The 22,159-nt window shown below is 39.5% G+C and overlaps 1 protein-coding gene across 1 annotated transcript; it reads right to left on the bottom strand.

Moving 5' to 3' along the window:
• Window positions 1-6,058: 6,058 nt before the first annotated feature.
• Window positions 6,059-20,187, bottom strand: l(1)G0320 (signal sequence receptor subunit 1 l(1)G0320). Its single transcript, XM_053771396.2, has 5 exons — window positions 19,965-20,187; window positions 18,290-18,505; window positions 17,751-18,010; window positions 12,230-12,488; window positions 6,059-6,706 (listed from the first exon to the last, which is right to left on the bottom strand). The coding sequence occupies exons 1-5, from the start codon at window positions 20,035-20,037 to the stop codon at window positions 6,645-6,647; spliced, it is 870 nt and encodes a 289-aa protein (XP_053627371.1). The 5' UTR covers window positions 20,038-20,187; the 3' UTR covers window positions 6,059-6,644.
• Window positions 20,188-22,159: the final 1,972 nt, after the last annotated feature.

Genomic DNA, 22,159 nt, shown 5'->3' with positions numbered 1-22,159 from the left:
TTACATATTCGGCACGACATATATATATATTCCAGCCTAGATAGAACAAGCAACCTGAAGAGTGTCATCATGGGCTTGGCATCCCTAGTTTTGAAGGTTCTCAATATGCATCCTGTCATTTTTCCAGCAAATGCGATTGATACAGTGTTATGGTCCTTGAAGGTGAGATCCTCCGACTTGATCACTCCCAGGTCTTTGACGTGTTTTTCGCTCTATTTTGTGGCTGGAATTTGTTTTATATTCTGATGAATTTTTAATTTCCTCATGTTTACCATATCGGAGTAATTGAAATTTCTCATCGTTGAACTTCATATTGTTTTCTGCTGCACATTGAAAGATTTGGTTGATGTCCACCTGGAGCCTTGCAGTGTCAGTAATGGAAGACACTGTCATGCAGATTCGGTTGTCATCTGGAGAGGACAAGGTGCTGTGCCTAACATCCTTGTCTATGTCAGATATGAGGATGAGAAACAAGATGGCAGCGAGTACTGTGCCTTGTGGAACAGAGCTTTTCACCGTAGCCGCCTCAGACTTTACTCTGTTGACTACTACTCTTTGTGTTCTGTTTGTGGGGAAATTATAGATCCATCTACCAACTTTTCCTGTTATTCTTTTAGCACGCATTTTGTGCACTATTACGCCATGGTGACACTTGTCGAAGGCTTTTGCAAAGTCTGTGTATATTACATCTGCATTCTTTTTGTCTTCTACTGCATCTAGGAACTTGTCATAGTGATCCAGTAGTTGGGACAGACAGGAGTGACCTGCTCTAAACCCATGTTGCCCTGGGTTGTGTAATTGATGGGTATCTAGATGGGTGGCGATCTTGCTTCTTAGGACCCTTTCAAAGATTTTTATGATATGGGATGTTAGTGCTATCGGTCTGTAGTTCTTTGCTATTGTTTTACTGCCCCCTTTGTGGAGTGCGGCTATGTCTGTTGTTTTTAGTAATTGTGGGACGACCCCAGCGTCCATGCTCCCTCTCCATAGGATGTTAAAAGCACATGATAGGGGCTTCTTGCAGTTCTTGATGAACACAGAGTTCCAAGAGTCTGGCCCTGGGGCAGAGTGCATGGGCATGTCATTTATCACCTGTTCGAAGTCATTTGGAGTCAGGATAACATCAGATAGGCTTGTGTTTACCAAATTCTGTGGCTCTCTCATATTACTACTATTATAATCATGGGGGAGCACTATACCCATAGAATTATACAGTGTCTGTGGGGGGGGAGATGTGGAAGGTATTCAGGCTTAATTTAGGGAACTGGAGCACAGATCCAATTCCAGAGATCAAGAGCCCCTCACCAGCATCAAGGAACCTCCCATGAGGGCCGGCTCTCATAAAAAAATCATTTAGATCTTCGACTCTCAGTCTGGTTAGCGGCTCGCTAACCAGGGACTTGGGTAGCTCACTCATTTCCTTGCTGTCATCTGTGTAGGACCCATCTTGTTAAAGTAGGGGCCCAATACTGGATGTTGTTCTCAACTTTGATTTGGCATAAGAAAATAAATACTTTGGGTTTCTTTCGATTTCATTTACGGCTTTTAGTTCTTCCCGCGATTCCTGACTCCTATAAGATTCCTTTAGCTTTAGTTCGATGTTTGCTATTTCGTTGACCAGTGTCTCCCTATGCATTTCAGATATATTGGCCTCTTTTAGCCGCTCTGTTATACTTTTCCGTCGCCTGTTAAGGGAGCACCTGTCTCTCTCTATTTTACATGTACCCCTCCTTTTTCTTAAAGGAATATGCCTTGAGCATACATCGAGTGCCACAGAGTTAATGTGTTCTAGGCATAAGTTTGGGTCTGTGTTGCTTAGTCTACCTTCCCAGCTTATATCGTTTAGGACTTAGTTTACTTGGTCCCACTTTATGTTCTTGTTATTGAAGTTGAATTTGGTGAAGGCTCCCTCATGACTAATCTCATTATGTCGGTCTGGGGCTCCGCGAATACTACTTGTCTGAACCTCGATTATGTTGAGATCCGAGTATATTGTTTTTGATATGGTGACATTTCGTATCAGATCATCATTGTTAGTGAAGATGAGGTCCAGTGTATTCTCAAGTCTAGTAGGCTCTATTATTTGCTGGTTTAATTGAATTTTGTGCAGAGATTTAAAAGCTCGTGTGAGTTCTCGTCTGAGCTGCCTCCTGGTGTTATCACTGCAACGACATTTGCTATATTCCTCCATTTTAGGTGCCTTAGGTTGAAATCCCCCAGGAGCAAGATGTTGGGGGCAGGAACTGGAAGATTTTCCAGACAGTGGTCAATTTTCAACAGCTGTTCCTGGAATTGTTGAGACGTTGCATCCGGAGGCTTGTAGACTACCACAATGACTAGATTTTGGTTCTCGATCTTTACTGCTAAAATTTCCACTACATCATTTGAAGCATTAAGCAGTTCTGTGCAAATAAGTGACCGTGTGATATACAGGCCAACTCCCTCCCTTTTGCCTGTTCACTCTGTTGCATTTGTATAGGTTGTAACCTGGGATCCACATTTCGTTGTCCAAGTGATCCTTTATGTGGGTCTCTGTGAAAGCCACGAACATTGCATTTGCCTCTGCAAGCAGTCCACGGATGAAAGGAATTTTGTTGTTCGTTGCTGGCTTTAAACCCTGTATATTCGCAAAAAAGAATGTCATCGGATTGGTGTGGAGTTACTAAAAGTATTCACAGGGCTGAGGAGGGGTTGTTGACATGGTTTGGTCATTTAACTCTTTCAGGGTCAGTGCCGTACTTGTATGGCTTGAGATCCAGGGTTGGTGCCGTACTTGTACATGTAAATTCTAGTGCCTTCAAATCGAGAGGAAGAGAGCTGGTAGGCCTACATATGAAAGAATGGGTGTGGTCAGTGTGCACAGTGTAAAAAAATACTGCAGCACTCCGACCATGCTTTTGGTTTAAAACAACGAATTTGCAGTGTATTTTCATATGGTATTTATGGTTGTATTCTCGTTTTCTTTGTCTCAAGTGATAGAATCGAAGATACATTACAGAAATAGAGACGATTTTGATAGGTTTTACGATGAAAAGTACCTTGAAATCAAGCTCAAAATAGCGGAAATGTGCAATTTTTGCCATTATTCAAGAGTAAACAAATCATGCCATGCATCCAATACACAACTGGAGTAATATTCTTTCACAAGTGCACTGATATTATTTATACCATTTTTACAATAATGCAGTAGTCTGCATAACAGTAAAACTATTTTTGTGAGAATAAAAATTCAAAATGGAAAAGAGTAATGTAAGAGGGCCCTGGAGATGTTACTAATGAACAGAGAAAATGTTATTTTAGTGCCAGTAATGTTTGTCTTGCTTATTCTGGACCCTATTTTGAAATCGGCATCTTTTGAAATTTGCATGAAATTGGCCAAATTGCCAATTTTTGACCACTTAATTGGGTAGTTGAAATTGGTAAATGAGCGGTTTCTTCTACTAATTCGTTAGAACAAATCGAGTTCTATCGAAATAGCTATGATTTTAGTTGACTGGAACATTGGAATTGGCCAAAAATAGGGCTCAAAGTGGGCGAAATCGCCAGTGTGTAAATATTGTTGAGACCCTTAACTTTGCGACAGCATAATTCTGTAAGTTTTCCACCAAATTTCATACTTTTGGTGTCATTACCACTGGGAAAAGATTCTTTTATTTCCCCAAGAAAAAAATAATTTTTTTAAATTTTTCAACCCTGAGAGCGAGTTCAGGATCGGGAGTCTCGACCCTGAAAGGGAGGGAGGGAGCAAAATAGGATGACTTGTACGGTGTATAAATCTATAGTGGAGGGGAGGAGGGGTAGGGGTTGTCCTAGGAAATGATGGAAGGAGAGGGTGAAAGAGGTTTTGAGTACAAGGGGCTTCAACATAAAGCAGGCATGTCTGTGTGTTTTAGGTGTGTATGCAGATGAATGGTTTTTGGAACTTGACGAGCTGTTGGAGTGTGAGCAGCGTAATATTTTGTGAAGGGATTCGGAAAAATCGGTTAGCCGGACTCAAGTCCTGGATGTAGGAAGTAAATGCCTGCACTTTAAAAAAAGAGTTTGCGACATTTCCTGTTTGAAGTGACATCCAAAATGTCGTATCTGTGCGCCTCTGCAAAGACAGTGATTTTGTGTGAATAATGGTGAAAGTGTTTTACTTTTTTGGGTCACCCTGCCTTGAGGTGGCTGATTTTTTTTTTTTTTTTTTTTTTAATCAAACTGGCCGATTCCCACCAAGGCAGGGTGGCCCGAAAAAGAAAATCTTTCACCATCATTCACTCCATCACTGTCTTGCCAGAAGGGTGCTTTACACTACAGTTTTTAAACTGCAACATTAACACCCCTCCTTCAGAGTACAGGCACTGTACTTTCCATCTCCAGGACTCAAGTCCGGCCTGCCGGTTTCCCTGAACCCCTTCATAAATGTTACTTTGCTCACACTCCAACAGCACGTCAAGTATTAAAAAACCATTTGTCTCCATTCACTATCAAACACGCTCACGCATGCCTGCTGGAAGTCAAAGCCCCTCACACACAAAACCTCCTTTACCCCCTCCCTCCAACCTTTCCTAGGCCGACCCCTACCCCGCCTTCCTTCCACTACAGACTGATACACTCTTGAAGTCACTGTTTCGCTCCATTCTCTCTACATGTCCGAACCACCTCAACAACCCTTCCTCAGCCCTCTGGACAACAGTTTTGGTAATCCCGCACCTCCTCCTAACTTCCAAACTACGAATTCTCTGCATTATATTCACACCACACATTGCCCTCAGACATGACATCTCCACTGCCTCCAGCCTTCTCCTCGCTGCAACATTCATCACCCATGCTTCACGCCCATATAAGAGCGTTGGTAAAACTATACTCTCATACATTCCCCTCTTTGCCTCCAAGGACAAAGTTCTTTGTCTCCACAGACTCCTAAGTGCACCACTCACCCTTTTCCCCTCATCAATTCTATGATTCACCTCATCTTTCATAGACCCATCCGCTGACACGTCAACTCCCAAATATCTGAATACATTCACCTCCTCCATACTCTCTCCCTCCAATCTGATATCCAATCTTTCATCACCTAATCTTTTTATCCTCATAACCTTACTCTTTCCTGTATTCACTTTTAATTTTCTTCTTTTGCACACCCTACCAAATTCATCCACCAATCTCTGCAACTTCTCTTCAGAATCTCCCAAGAGCACAGTGTCATCAGCAAAGAGCAACTGTGGCAACTCCCACTTTGTTCGATTCTTTATCTTTTAACTCCACGCCTCTTGCCAAGACCCTCGCATTTACTTCTCTTACAACCCCATCTATAAATATATTAAACAACCATGGTGACATCACACATCCTTGTCTAAGGCCTACTTTTACTGGGAAATAATTTCCCTCTTTCCTACATACTCTAACTTGAGCCACACTATCCTCGTAAAAACTCTTCACTGCTTTCAGTAACCTACCTCCTACACCATACACCTGCAACATCTGCCACATTGCCCCCCTATCCACCCTGTCATACGCCTTTTCCAAATCCATAAATGCCACAAAGACCTCTTTAGCCTTATCTAAATACTGCTCACTTATATGTTTCGCTGTAAACACCTGGTCCAAACACCCCCTACCTTTCCTAAAGCCTCCTTGTTCATCTGCTATCCTATTCTTCGTCTTACTCTTTAATTCTTTCAATAATAACTCTACCATACACTTTACCAGGTATACTCAACAGACTTATCCCCCTATAATTTTTGCACTCTCTTTTGTCCCCTTTGCCTTTATACAAAGGGAAAGGGGACAAAAGAGAGTGCAAAAATTATAGGGGGATAAGTCTGTTGAGTATACCTGGTAAAGTGTATGGTAGAGTTATTATTGAAAGAATTAAGAGTAAGACGGCTGATGTGTTGGGGAATATAAATATTTTTGAGTTTTTCTTTTTTGGTCACCCTACCCCAGTGGGTAACAACCGGTGCGTTAAAAACAAAAACAAAAATATATATGTACAACCTGTACACATGTTATTAAGGAACTGCCGATTTTAATTTGCATTACTCGTATAAAGCTTATAATAAAAGAATATAAATGCTGGTTTGGTTATGAATTTTATTCAAAACATTTCTATGGAAACAATTTACTGGTCTTAATTTACCTTACATGATATTCTACATAGGACATCTACTTGCCAACACTCCTATAGCAATTCATAAACTAAAAACTATCTTACTCTTTCTCCATATGTGCTAGTCCACAAGCAAGCAAGAAACCTGAGTGCCCCCAAAGTTATCTTCAGTCACTGTGACTAATTGGATAAACAAAAAAAAATACTGTTAAGTTCCAACAGTCACCAAACCTCAAGATAACTTTGGGGGCACTCATGTATAGTGGGAATGTGTCTAAGGTAATTAATATGTACAAAGGACCAATGCAAATTTGAGAACACACAAGCGTGTTTTTGTGAGCAAATGAGCAGGTACACTACTACTATCTGACATGTGCTTTCATGCCAAGTAATGAAAAGGACCAACAAGCCCTCTTCACTATCATCTCCCAACACAGACAAGCCCAGCTGCTGTCTTTTCTGTTCATGTTTTATGTTATGATAATTGCTGTGCCTGCAACTGCTATCTGAAGTATTTAACTGGACATCCTCCAAAGTAGCATCAGAAGGTTTACTTAGAACTAGCGTCACGGTTGACCTTCCGTTGCCTTGGTGACTGACGTGGTGTCTTTTCTGTAAAGCAACAGAATAAACTTAGGTAAGAAAAATCTAAGAATTTGTATACCATATACAGCATGTATAAACATTTACCTAATGGTAGTAAAGTTCCAACAAACATGCTAATATCAAGCTACTCCCAAAATACAGCCTCTCCTCACTTAACAATGGAGTCCCATTTCTGAGACCATGTTGGTAAACGAATTCGTCGTTAAGCGAGGAGCATACTATAATGGTAGCGGGTTTGTGTCAACCATCTCTGATATTGTTTTAATGTCACCTTTGCACCATTTATAACATTTCTGGTATATATTTAAACGTTCATACAGTAGTGTACTGCATTAACGTTTCAGATTCAGGAAGGATATAGGAAAGCACTGGTTTGGTAAGAGAGTTGTGGACGAGTGGAACAAACTCCCAAGTACAGTGAACCCCCGCTCTACGATCAGCTCCCAATGCGACCAATTATGTAAGTGTATTTATGCAAGTGCGTTTGTACGTGTATGTTTGGGGGTCTGAAATGGACTAATCTAATTCACAATATTCCTTATGGGAACAAATTCGTTCAGTAATGGCACCTGAACATACTTCTGGAATGAAATAATATCGTAAGCCGGGGATCCACTGTAATATCATAGACGCTAAGTACTTTTGAAAATAGGTTGGATAAATACACAAGTGGGTGTGGGTGGGTATGAGTTGGACCTGACTAGCTTGTGCTACTAGGTTGGATGCAGTGCTCCTCCCTTAAGTGACATGTCTGACCTCACTAGGTCAAGGCATTGGCTTAAGCCGGTGAGAGAATTGGACCAGTCTTGCATAGGCCAGTAGGTCTGTTGCAGTGTTCCTTCTTTCTTATGTTCTTATATCGCAGTAAACAGAATAGAGGAAATCAGCTCTAATATACATTATTTAGGTATGCATACTGGTCAGAAAGCCCATTGTAAGTCCGAGTCGCTGGTAAACAAGCACGTCGCTAAGTGAGGAGAGGTTGTATACAGTACACTACTGTATAAACATTTAAAAATATACTAAAAATGTTATAAATGGTGCAAAGGTGACATTAAGACAACATCAAAGATGGTCAACACAAAGCCACTACTATTATAGTACACTGTATGCTCCTTGCTTAGTGACAAATTCGTTTACCAACACTGTCTTAGGAACGGAGCTCCGTCGTTAAGTGAGGAGAGGCTGTATTAAATAATGGTTCTCAATTTCACTACACCATGATTCCCTATACAAGGGTGCATAAATGGTTTCAACCATAAAACCCTTTCAGGGGCATTTTGCTGGTGAAGCTCTCTTTATCCAAGAAATTGGAGTTATACACTGAGAGCAGTTATCCTACCTAGGCTCATTTCAGAGCCCAGTCCTACCTAAGGTATACTGCCACCCCCTGGGATGCAACCCACAACGATCTACTTAACACTCGGGTACCTACTTACTACTAGGTGAACAGGGGCAGCAAGTGTAAGAAAACATGCCCAATATATCCACCCATGCCGGGAATCGAACCACAGACACTCCATAAGCAAGCCGAGTGCACTACCAACCGAGTCAAACCTTTTCTTTCTTGAATCAAACCTTTGGGGTTCTACAGGGTTCAATTTTTTTTTTTTCAACAAATCGGCCGTCTCCCACCGAGGCAGGGTGACCCAAAAAAGAAAGAAAAGCCCCAAAAAGAAAATACTTTCATCATTCAACACTTTCACCACACTCACACATTATCACTGTTTTTGCAGAGGTGCTCAGAATACAACAGTTTAGAAGCATATACGTATAAAGATACACAACATATTCCTCCAAACTGCCAATATCCCAAACCCCTCCTTTAAAGTGCAGGCATTGTACTTCCCATTTCCAGGACTCAAGTCCGACTATATGAAAATAACCGGTTTCCCTGAATCCCTTCACTAAATATTACCCTGCTCACACTCCAACAGTGTTGGTACTACTATACTTTCATACATTCCCTTCTTTGCCTCCATAGATAACGTTTTTTGACTCCACATATACCTCAACACATCACTCACCTTTTTTCCCCTCATCAATTCTATGATTAACCTCATCCTTCATAAATCCATCCGCCGACACGTCAACTCCCAAGTATCTGAAAACATTCACTTCTTCCATACTCCTCCTCCCCAATTTGATATCCAATTTTTCTTTATCTAAATCATTTGATACCCTCATCACCTTACTCTTTTCTATGTTCACTTTCAACTTTCTACCTTTACACACATTCTCAAACTCATCCACTAACCTTTGCAGTTTTTCTTTAGAATCTCCCATAAGCACAGTATCATCAGCAAAAAGTAACTGTCAATTCCCATTTTGAATTTGATTCCCCATAATTTAATCCCACCCCTCTCCCGAACACCCTAGCATTTACTGCTTTTACAACCCCATCTATAAATATATTAAACAACCATGGTGACATTACACATCCCTTTATAATTTTAATATACTCATCACATGGTTATTTAACCTCGTGAACATTTAGATTTCAGGACATATACAAAAACGAAGATAAAGTTTTTGAAACTATTTGCACACTAGAAAACAGATGGCAAGCTTTAAAACTTGTAATGGAATTGGAAGCAATGTGCCAATATCCTAGGCTATGGAATGATTTTTTTTTTTTTCTATTATTTAAGGGGTGAAAAAGTTCAAGTAAGCCAGATGCTTAACCAGCTGCAGGTCATTTGACATAGGCCCATGTGAGGAAATGCGTGTTAATTTTCCTGATGAATGAACCCCTACCACCTTTGACACCATGACTTTTTCTACACAGTTTCTCAGTAAAGTTGGGTCACCCAGGAAACATTCATCACACTTTCTCTGTCTTTCCTGAAGTGCATGGACATCACAATTCAAATGACCCACCAAACTACAACATACCCATTAAACCTAATGTACTGCCCACCTCCTGAACTCAAGTTCAAATATACCCCCTGAATGCTCAAGTTCTCACTTCTTTCAACTTTCACACCCTCCTTTTATTCCCTCCTGGGATGTCCCCTGAACCACCTTGCAACCTTAGATATATAACCATCTCAACTTCATCTCCATTTTGAATTATATATGTACTGAAAAACCACCTAACCATTTTCTAATTTCTTCTTACTATATTCACACATGTTAAATCTCTTCCTCACTTCAGCATTCAAAGACCATGCCTTACACCCTGCAGGTGTTGGCACCAATATGTTCAGATACATTTATTGATAAATATCCTTTCCACAAAAAACACCAGCAGTATTTTTCTTAGACCAATCTGCTGTTATGTTCACTCCAAAAATACTGAAGTTTAATCTCTTACTGTCTAGACTTCATAACTCTCATCACTTTGCTCTTTTCCATATTAATTTTCAACTCCCTTCTTTTACATACTCTTTAGCAACCTTTGAATATTTTTTCCAAATCTCCCTAAAACTACATAAGCAAGTAGCAACTGCAATCAATCCCACTATTTCACATTTATTAACTTCTAAGCATACTTCCTAATACTAGCATTCACCTATACCATCTAATTTATAAATACATCAAACAAGCACAGCAACATCACAGATCCCCAAACAAGAACCCTTATATAGTGAAAAACACTCCTCGCATAACTTTACTTGAGCCCCTTTCCTACAGAAACAAAAAACTGCAGCTTTTTATAACCTATAACTTACTATACAAATTTGCAGCACATGCCACATAGTACCATCACATGCTTTTTACAAATACATGAAGGAAACACTGTAGGTTCTTACCCTTATCTTAGTATTTCTCAATGGTTCCACACACCCACCTTTCGATCATAAAGCTTGGTTCTACTGTAATCTCATCTTGTGTCTTTCTCCTAACTCCTTCAACAGTTATAGCCAATACACTCAATAGCTTATATTTCCTTATAATTCTTATATTCCTGTCCTCACTTCCTCTATAATGTCCATTTTGTAATGTACTTATTCCTATACGTATTTTTTTTATTACATATGTATTAACACATCAGCCATCTCCCACCAAGGCAGGGTGACCCAAAAAAGAAAAACTTTCATTATCATCATTCACTCCATCAGTCTTGCCAGAGGCATGCTTTCACTACAGTTATAAAACTGCAACATTAACACCCCTCCTTCAGAGTGCAGGTACTGTACTTCCCATCTCCAGGACTCATGTCCAGCCTGCCGGTTTCCCTGAATGCCTACATTAATGTTACCTTGCTCACACTCCAACAGCATGTCAAGTCCTAAAAACCATTTGTCTACATTTGCTCCTATCTAACATGCTTACGCATGCTTGCTGGAAGTCCAAGCCCCTCGCACACAAAACCTCCTGTATCCCCTCCCTCCAACATGACCCCTATCCCGCCTTCCATCTACTACAGATTTATACACTTTCGAAGTCGTTCTATTTTGTTCCATCCTCTCTACATATCTGAACCACCTCAACAACCCCTCCTCACCCCTCTGGATAATAGTTTTGGTAATCCTGCACCTCCTCCTGATTTCCAAACTACGAATTCGCTGCATTATATTCACACCACACATTGCTCTCAGACATGACATCTCCACTGCCTCCAGCCTTCTCCTTGCTGCAACATTCACCACCCATGTTTCACACCCATACGAGTGTTGGTATAACTAAACTCTTATACATTCCCCTCTTTGCATCCATGGACAAAGTTCTTTGTCTCCACAGACTCTTAAGTGCACCACTCACCTTCTTCCCCTCATCAATTCTATGATTCACCTCATCTTTCACAGACCCATCTGCTGACACGTCCACTCCTAAATATCTGAATACAATCACCTCCTCCATACTCTCTCCTTCCAATCTGATATCCAGTCTTTCATTACCTAATTTTTTTATCCTTACCATCTTACTCTTTCCTATATTCACTTTTATTTTCTTCTTTTACATACCCTACCAGACTCATCCACCAAAATTTGCAACTTCTCTTCGGAATCTCCCAAAAGCAGTGTCATCAGCAAAGAGCAACTGTGACAACTCCCACTTTGTGTTAGATTCTTTATCTTTTAACCCCACACCTCTTGCCAACACCCGAGTATTCACTTCTATTACAACCCCCATTATAAATATATTGAACCATGCTGACATCACACATCCTTATCTTAGGCCTACTTTTACTAGGAAATAATCTCCTTCTCTCCTACATACTCTAACCTGAGACTCACTATCCTCGTGAAACTCTTCAAAGCTTTCAGTAACCTACCTCCTGTTCCATACATCTGCCACATTGCCCCCTTATCCACCCTGTCATATGCCTTTTCCAAATCCATAAATGCCACGAAAACCTCTTTACCCTTATCTAAATACTGTTCACCTATATGTTTCACTGTAAGCACTTGGTCTACACACCCCCTCTCCTTCCTAAAGCCTCCTTGTTCATCTGCTATCCTACTCTCCATCTTCCTCTTAATTCTTTCAATAACAACTCTACCATACACTTTACCTTATTTTCCTTATTTTCAACAAAATTTGTTGAAGTCATATGTATTGATGACTTCTAAATATACTCACTGATCTCATTGAGAACTTCCTTGGGAAGCCAGTCATAATCCACATCATCTCTCTTGGTGGTTCCCATCTCCACAACAACCTTCTTGCCTCCTTTCCTGTGACCGAATGAGGAGAGAAAGTGATGCCCTGCCACAAGAAGCAGTACACTAAATGCTAGCATAAATACATACAGGAAGAAAGTTTCTCCATCCATTCCCTCATCAAGCTCAACAATGCTGACTGTCTGATTGAAGACTGCTTCCAAGAATGCATTGCCATCCTGGAGAAGGAATAAAAATTTTATGCCATTCACCAAAACACTAACCATAAATACATGCATCAGAATCAGATATTAATTTATAAGAATTACACTATGTTGAATTAATTATCAGAGATGGTATTTTATGTAAAGTTAATATTTACCAGAGATTGGGCAAGTCATAGATTAATTATTTAAGAGAGAAACATTCAGTATAATAAAATTTGTTGGCACTATCATAAATAGGGCTGATATTTAGATTTGCTTGACAACCAGAGTTTGAAAAAAAATCGTTTTACTCCATGTTTCTTCTCGCCTTCATTTACAAATTTCTATACAACTTTAGAAACAACCACTTAAGTCCTACCATATACGTACAGTGGAACCTCGTTTTTCGGCCGGTTTTTCAGCAGAAATATTGTTCTGTATTAGATCTGTTATTTCGCCTCTCCTGCATGGACGCTGGGCTTTGGTGAGTCAGTCTCCCTTTGTCTGTCGGCAAGTGGGCATATATTCCGTGCATTCATCCAAACATTTCTTTAAAATCCATTGCTTTTCGTAGTTGTTTATTAAATGCAACTGTGAAATAAGTCACCCTGGGCCCCAAGAAACTCCCTAGTAAAGTTCCTTTGGTAAAGAAAGTGAGAAACACGATGGAATTTACGAAGGAAGTAATAAAAATATGAGTGATGTACAGGTGCTGGAACTTGCCAGGATGTATGGCAAAAACAAATCAACAATCACTTCCATCCTGGCAAAGGAAGAACAAATCGAAGAAGTTGATGCGATTCAGTGATTCAACGATATGTATAGCCAGCGATAAAGTGTAGCATTAACAGTGTAGCAAGTAAGTTAAGCGATTAAGCAACAGAAAATGGATGACACGAGAGTGACTCCTCCAATGTTGTTGGAGGTATATAGAGCCACTACAAACATATGCCGCCCTGCCTATCTTCCACCACCCTAAACCAATGCCAGCATCTCCAAGGTACAGTGTAAATATTTCTTATTTATAAAGTGTAAATATTGGCAGTTTGGAGGGATATGTTGTGTATCTTTATATGTGTATGCTTCTAGACTGTTGTATTCTGAGCACCTCTGCAAAAACAGTGATAATGTGCGAGTGTGGTGAAAGTGTTGAATGATGATGAAAGTATTTTCTTTTTGGGGATTTTCTTTCTTTTTTGGGTCACCCTGCCTCGGTGGGAGACGGCCGACTTGTTGAAAAAAAAAAAAATATTTCTTATTTATAAATTATGTACATTCATTGTGTGAATAGTGTTGGCGGCTCCTGCTGCTGCCTCCATTATCACTAATATGTACGGCTTCTCTCAGTGGCCCTTATAAACCCAACCTCACCACCATACGTAATGACATATTTTATTCATTCTAGAGTATACGTATATTATGTTTCTGTATTATTAATATTGTGTATTATGTCATATTAGATCAATTGTGATAGATAAATAAGCTGTAGAATTGATATTAGCATCATATTGAAAGAGTATCTTGTACTGTCTCCAAACTCTCCTCCTCCCTGTCTTCCATAAGCCAACAAGAGTCTTCAATAAAGGTACATAATAGTGATTTAAATGTTCTTAATATATTTTATTTAGTTCTCATTATTTCATGTATGTAAAACTATAATTAACCCTTAAACTGTCCAAACGTAGATCTACGTTTTTTCAACATTTCAATGTAAAAAAACGTAGATTTTTTTTTTACATTTGAAAACATGTAAAAAACTGCGATTACTTTTTTTTTTGTTATACTTGAAAATGTAAAAAAACGTAGATCTACTTTTGGAGCACTACGCATGTGAACGTAGATCTGTTTGGACAGTTTAAGGGTTAATCTTTAAAAAATGTAATTTTTGTGAATATTTTTGGGTGTCTAGAATGGATTAATTGTATTTACATTAATTCTTATGGGAAATATTGCTTCAAATTTAGGCAGTTTCAAATTTAGGCCGACCTTCTGGAACAGATTACGGCTGAAAAACAAGGTTCCACTGTACACTGAATGGGAGGGACACCATGAAAATTTTTAATATCAATTCCTTATCTAACCCTTTCAGTGGCCATTATGTGGAACTACATCATTTGGGTCAGAGACCCTCACAGAGTTCTGTATCACAAGTTCAGCTTGGTCAGATAAACTGTGAGTGGTAAATTTTAACCTAGATATGAGAGAATGTCCTAGTGTGCAGTATAAAAAAAATTCTATTCCACAGGGTGCATGGAAGAGCAAAACTGACCATGTTCATTTATAACAGTACAAAATATACTCAACCCCTGCCAATTTGGATTTAAGAAAAATAAAAGCACTAATGATGCAATCATAAAAATGCTAGATCTGCTTTACACAGCATTGGAAAATAAGGAATATCCACTAGGAATTTTTATTGACCTAAGAAAAGCTTTTGACACAGTAGACCACGACATCCTACTCCACAAACTTGACCATTACGGTATAAGAGGCCATGCGCTTGCTTATTTCAAATCTTACCTTACTAATAGGTATCAGTATGTTACCATTAAAGACACAGCATCAACAACACGGCCACTTGATACTGGAGTTCCGCAGGGAAGTGTCCTTGGTCCCCTGCTCTTCCTCATATACATCAATGATCTTCCAAACGTATCCCAACACCTGAAACCCATTCTCTTTGCTGACGACACGACTTATGTCATCTCTCACCCTAATCTTGCCACCCTCAACACCATTGTTAACGAGGAGCTGATCAAAATATCGACTTGGATGACAGCCAATAAACTTACGCTTAACACTGACAAAACCTACTATATTATGTTTGGTAGCAGAGCAGGAGATGCACAAATTAACATTAAGATCGACAACACTCTAATTACCAGACATAATGAGGGCAAATTCCTAGGCCTATACCTTGACAACAACCTGAATTTCAGCACCCATATCCAACACATAACCAAAAAAGTATCCAAAGCAGTTGGGATCCTCTCCAAGATACGATACTACGTGCCGCAAAATGCCCTTCTCACACTATACCACTCACTTATTTATCCATACCTCACCTATGCTATTTGTGCTTGGGGATCAACTGCAGCAACACACCTAAAGCCAATAATAACCCAACAAAAAGCTGCAGTAAGAATAATCACTAAATCCCATCCCTGGCAACACACCCCCCACTCTTTATAGATCTAAATTTACTCCCTGTTCAGTACATCCACACTTACTACTGTGCAATCTACATCTACAGGACCTTAAACTCCAATATCAACCTTGACCTAAAACGCTTTCTTGATAGTTGTGACAGAACCCACAGGCATAACACCAGACAAACATCTCTACGACATTTCCCATGTCCGACTAAACCTTTACAAAAATTCAATGTATGTCAAAGGCCCTAAAATCTGGAACACCCTACCTGAGAACTCTAGAACTGCAGACACATTCATCACCTTCAAAACTACCATTAGAAAACATCTTATCTCCCTGATAAACCCCATCAACTAACTACACGAATACCACCTGGTAGTTCACACTTACACTCACTCACTCACCCATTTGACCATAAACAGAAATATTAATCTCAATCTTAAAATAATGAATCCTATGATACTCCAATACTGAAACTATATACTGTGCCAAAACAAAAGCATTCACATTGCTAAACTCACAAACTAGTATTTAGTCACTTAGCCATAATACCAACTTGCCTCATAATTTGTAATATTTTAAAATAAAGAATTAAACTAAGTCTGCCCGAAATGCCTAGCCATGCTAGGCGTTCTAGTGGTACACTCTGTAATCATTATTTAACTATATGTAAACCACACAACAACCAAATTCTGTAAATTCAACATTGTAATCTTTATAGAGAATAAACTTTGAATTTGAATTTGAATGTGTTTGGTTTAAAACAGCAACTTTGAATTTTCTAGGTTTTAATGGTTTTTATTGGCTGTTTCTTGATATCGTTTAAGAGAATGGAAGAGACTAGAGAATTCTGGTTGGTTTCAGGACCAGGAGTAGCTTGAAATTGTGCTCAAAGATGAAATATTCAATTTTTGTCAACTTTCCAAAGGATGGGTAAAGCCCCCTACACCCCTCTGGTCTGTTTTATGGATCTTGCATTTTCTTTACAAGATCTGCATGCAATTGCCTTGCATTTTCGCAAATTATTGCCTCCAAAACATTATCTCCCGCTAACTGTTTTTCGTTGATCTACACCAACAACTTCCCAACATCTTTAATTGTCTGCGATCTCTGTTTCGTTAGCACATTTACCTCTTTCGCAACATAAGCTTCCTTGATTTCTTTTTTCTTTGCCAGGATGGAACCGATCATTGATGTGGACTTCCTGTACATCCTGGCAAGATCAGCCATGCGTATGCCACTTTCGTACTTTGCTACAAGTTCTTTCTTGAATTCTATCATGTTTCTCACCTTCTTTATCAAAGGGCTGGCACTCGGAACTTTCCTTGGCCCCATGGTGGCTTATTTAGCAGTCACACTCAATAAATAAGCACAAAAAACAATGGATTATTACGAAATGTTTCAGATGAATACTCAGGGTAATGCTCACTCAATGAGAAACAAAGGCAGACTGAGTCACAATCGCATTGGAGGCTTTGTGTGGGCGAGTCACACGGGCAGGTAGACGAGTTTGATACGGACAATTTTCAACTGTATGAAAACCTAGCGGATGTACGAAGACTGGGACAAAATTTTGATGAAAAAAGTCGTCAAAAACCAAATCCTAAGAAAACTAGGGCATATAAAAACTGAAGTTTGACTGTATCTAAGAATTCTGTCAAACTGTGCAATGGAACTTACTTAAATAAGACTCAAAATTGGCAAAATTGCCAATGCATAAATTGTGCCCAGACTACTTACTTTGTACCTGCATTACCTTCAGAGAAAGATTCTCTACCACTTCAGAAAAATAATTTAGTTTCTTTTTTTTTTAAAAAAAGTGGACACTGAGAGCAATATTAATTTTGGGGGTATGGACAGTGAAAGGGTTGAAAAGAAATAATTTTTGACCAAAATGTTGATTAATCTAACAGTAACAAAATGCAATCTAGAATGAATAGGGAAACTCAAGCCAAAATGAGTAGGCATAAAATTATTTTAAAGTCTAAATTTATTTTGGCATTAAATAAAATTAACATTCACTTTAGACATTCTGGACTGCACAGCAAAAATGAGCCAAGACTCCAATGATAACTAGCAAGTTATATAAATTTAAGGTATGATATTATTATAGTAAATGTTCAAAAGAATTAGTTCACTTACAGCATCATGATAGGCAAGGTTGACTGTTAGTCCCAAAGGTCGAGCAGCAAATGCCTCAGCAGGGTAGAATGAATACATGACGGTGGCCTCCTGACGTGGCTTGACAGCACGGTTATAAGGGATAGCAGTGAAATTCTGAATGTAGAAGTTGAAATCCATAGGATAACGGAAGGAAGCATCAATAGCATCCAAAATAAAATCTTTGTCACCATTGTTTGTAAAACCAACAAGAAACTCAACAAGTTTTCCAGCAGGCAGTTCTGCAATTAAGAAAAATTGCATTGAAAATTGCAAAAACAATTAGTAAACAAGTGTTACTAAGAACAGTTTAACATTTTACTGTATACTGACAAAGCTTTATATTAACACTGAAGTACAGCATTACCATAATAATTGTTACCTTATTGTCAAAGCTAAATTCTTAAACCTTGCCCTTTCTCCCCAGTTCAAATAAAGCAATCTACATCTATTGCTAGACATTACTAAGCAAGTAGTGAGCAAATTACATAAAATTTTACATTAGTTGCAATGTCTCTAACCTGTTCCTGAACCAACAGGTTTAGTAAAAAGGATAACAGTGTCTGCATCAGGTGACCCTTTTGCTGTTGCTTCCTCCTCCTCCTCTTCCTCCTCTTCTCCTCCTTCAGCCGTATCTATTTCAGCACCTGTGCCATCATCGACATTGACTTCGTCATCACTAAGATCATCTTCCTCTCCTTCCACCTCATCCTCCTGTGCCCAAGCTGTCATTTTCCCTGTAATAATATAATGAAAAATAAGAAAACAAAACAAAAAAACATACATAGCATCAGCAATTACCAATGATACTCAAACAACGACCCTATACGTCCAAGGAAGGGATGGGTTACTGTGCACCTGAGGTGGGTGGAGGCAAGAAGATAAATGCTGCCTGCCTTCGTGTAATGACCAGACTTTTGCTTCTGTGCAGGAGAGTAAAGTACGCCAACAGACTTTGGTATATAAACAGTGTTTTCCTTCAGAGTTCCTTCAATTTTCCTGAGTAGTCACAAATTGTAGCTAAAGCCTTTCACAGGTGATGTATAATGCTTATTGGTTTAACACTTCCCATAAATGTAATTGATTCCCCATTACACTATAGATCTATAATGGTGATAAATTTTGAAGATTCAACCTAAGAAAAGAAAGCCAAAACATTGTTTTTATTGGGGGGGGGGTGTCCCAATGTGGTGACCAAGTACTTATATTAAAAATATAAAATTAACAAGTTTTATGTAAGCTTTGCATACATAACAAGAAATATATGGTTAAAATTAAGGTGAGGTCCATATATGTTTAATATTAAGTTGAGGTCCTTCTTACAACTATTGACTTTTTGGGGCAAAATCGAGAGGAAAAAAAATTGGGGGGGGGAGAATTTGCACAAAATGCAACTATCCACATTACTAAAGCTATAGGTGTCCTGTAGCTTGATTGCTAGTGCACTCAGCTCACACTGAGGTCCGTGGTTTGATCCCCCGTATGGGTGGAAATATCAGGACGTGTTTCCTTAGGACAACTGCTGTCCCTGTTCACCTATTAGTAAAATAGGTACCTGGATGTTAGTTTACTGGTGTGGGTTGCATCCTGGGGACAAAATTAACCTAATTTGACTGAAATGCAATGCATAATAAGGGGTTTCTATACAGTAGTGTCACTGATGTCAGCTGGGCCTGTATATCCTGTACATGTACTTGTAGAAATAGAGACTACTATTACTATTTAATAGTGAAAATTATAAATTATCTCTAAAATACAAAGACAGTTCGAAAATTTATAATAATCATCAGGGTACACAAGGGAACAAAGTGCACTCAGTAGATTTAACTTATAACCCAATAGTCAAACAATGTAAATATTATTATTTAGGCATAGGTACGCATAAGTACCATTATTATACACAGTGTAAATTACCTAAGGTAACATATTGCCATTGAAGTGGGGATAAGTAAATCTCTTACCCTACACAGTGTTCATAGGTAGAAACACTGGGCATGATTCCTTACACCTGCTGTCCCTGTCCACCTAGCAGTAGTAGCTATCTGAGTGTCAGCCGACTGGTGTGGGTCGCATCCTGGGGGACAAGACTGAAAGACCCCAATGGAAATATAAGTTTCCAATGACTTTCTTGGGGTATTCTGGATGCCTAACCCTCCCCCTGGTTAAATATCCCAACAAATCATATTTTAATATTACCTCCGCTTGTCGTGATGATGAGAGGCAAGACCAACAATAACAATAACAGGAGCTTTTTCATTCCTGGGAACATGATGATGATATATCAGCGTCACTTTCCACCAGCTTGACTGGTGTGTGTGAGTGGTGTAGTAACTGTGAAGTGGTACAACAGCCTCACTTTCCACCAGCTTGACTGGTGTGTGTGAGGATCCAGAGAACTCTGCCTACACACCCGCTGCCACTCATCATTATCTCTATATTTTCGCTGACTTTATAAAGCGTCGGCTGTTAATAAAACTAGACTCATCTCGTTTTTATTGTGTTTAGCTAATGTTCATTACGGTATTGATTTACAATAATGAGTAAAATTCACTATTTTTAATATTTAGGATAGATAATAAAGTTGTCATTTAACGTTATATAGTAGTGACGTGCCGGCACCTGGAACACAGGAACATGGAATGAACCGTCCGTGGAGCCAAGGCAGCCAACCTTACTCCTTTCATCTATTAAATTACAAAATAATTACAACTTTCCACTAACAATATAATTTCACAAAACCATGATATAATTTGTATCTTTTAAACAGTGTAAATAACGTTACTTTTAAATTAGAGGGCTATATTTATATTATAAATATTGTATAATATAATGTTGGTCAAAGTGTTGGCGTGTTGACGTTTCACATTCCTTGTGTACACATGGCTGTCTCACCCAGGAACGGACTGATGTGTTGAAGAGGCGGCACTCAGAAGAGCTTCACCTGGCACAGGTTGCCGCTGGACACTTCAACCAGTGTGTCTTTATGCCAGTGAAGTTCTCTTGATCCATGGCATCTTGGCTACACTCCCCTTCCTTGGATCAAACTTAATTACCTCCTATTCATAAGGCGCTGTATAGCTCATACAGGCTTAGCGCTTCACCACAAATATATTCCTACCTGCTCGACCCTTCAAGGAGTCTCGATGCCAGTGAAGGGCACTAGATCCAAGGCATTGGACCTATCCTTCCTGTCCTTAGATCAAACCTGCTTGCATTTCATTCCCCAGGCGCTGTATGACCCGTAGGGATTTATTATTCATCCCATGAATGTAAAAATAACCGCATAATGCGGTTTTCCTAATTTATTTTAATAAAGATTTGGATAAAAACGTGTACAGAATTTGGGATATCTTATTAAGAAATGTAAATGTTAATTTTTACTACACATTTTTTTTAATATTGATTAGTTCTTGGGTCAACCTGTCCCGCGGGATGGTTACAAGTGATACTCCATAAGTAAGTTTAGTACAAACACGTATCATACATAGTAATGTGTAAATTACCCATCATGATAGTAAAAAAAAATCAGACAAATTGACTCCATTGTGGTCCTTGTTTACCTGGAGAGAGTTCCGGGGGTCAACGCCCCCGCGGCCCGGTCTGTGACCAGGCCTCCTGGTGGATCAGAGCCTGATCAACCAGGCTGTTGCTGCTGGCTGCACGCAAACCAACGTACGAGCCGCAGCCCGGCTGGTCAGGAACCGACTTTAGGTGCTTGTCCAGTGCCAGCTTGAAGACTGCCAGGTGTCTGTTGGTAATCCCCCTTATGTATGCTGGGAGGCAGTTGAACAGTCTCGGGCCCCTGACACTTATTGTATGGTCTCTTAACGTGCTAGTGACACCTCTGCTTTTCATTGGGGGGATGTTGCATCGTCTGCCAAGTCTTTTGCTTTCGTAGTGAGTGATTTTCGTGTGCAAGTTCGGTACTAGTCCCTCTAGGATTTTCCAGGTGTATATAATCATGTATCTCTCCCGCCTGCGTTCCAGGGAATACAGATTCAGGAACCTCAAGCGCTCCCAGTAATAGAGGTGTTTTATCTCCGTTATGCGCGCCGTGAAGGTTCTCTGTACATTTTCTAGGTCAGCAATTTCACCTGCCTTGAAAGGTGCTGTTAGTGTGCAGCAATATTCCAGCCTAGATAGAACAAGTGACCTGAAGAGTGTCATCATGGGCTTGGCCTCCCTAGTTTTGAAGGTTCTCATTATCCATCCTGTCATTTTTCTAGCAGATGCGATTGATACAATGTTATGGTCCTTGAAGGTGAGATCCTCCGACATGATCACTCCCAGGTCTTTGACGTTGGTGTTTCGCTCTATTTTGTGGCCAGAATTTGTTTTGTATGTACTCTGATGAAGATTTAATTTCCTCGTGTTTACCATATCTGAGTAAT

Source organism: Cherax quadricarinatus, chromosome 5 (assembly GCF_038502225.1).
Source record: "Cherax quadricarinatus isolate ZL_2023a chromosome 5, ASM3850222v1, whole genome shotgun sequence".
In the NCBI taxonomy this organism is placed as follows: Eukaryota; Metazoa; Arthropoda; class Malacostraca; order Decapoda; family Parastacidae; genus Cherax; species Cherax quadricarinatus.
This window is presented reverse-complemented; position numbering and strand designations above follow the sequence as displayed.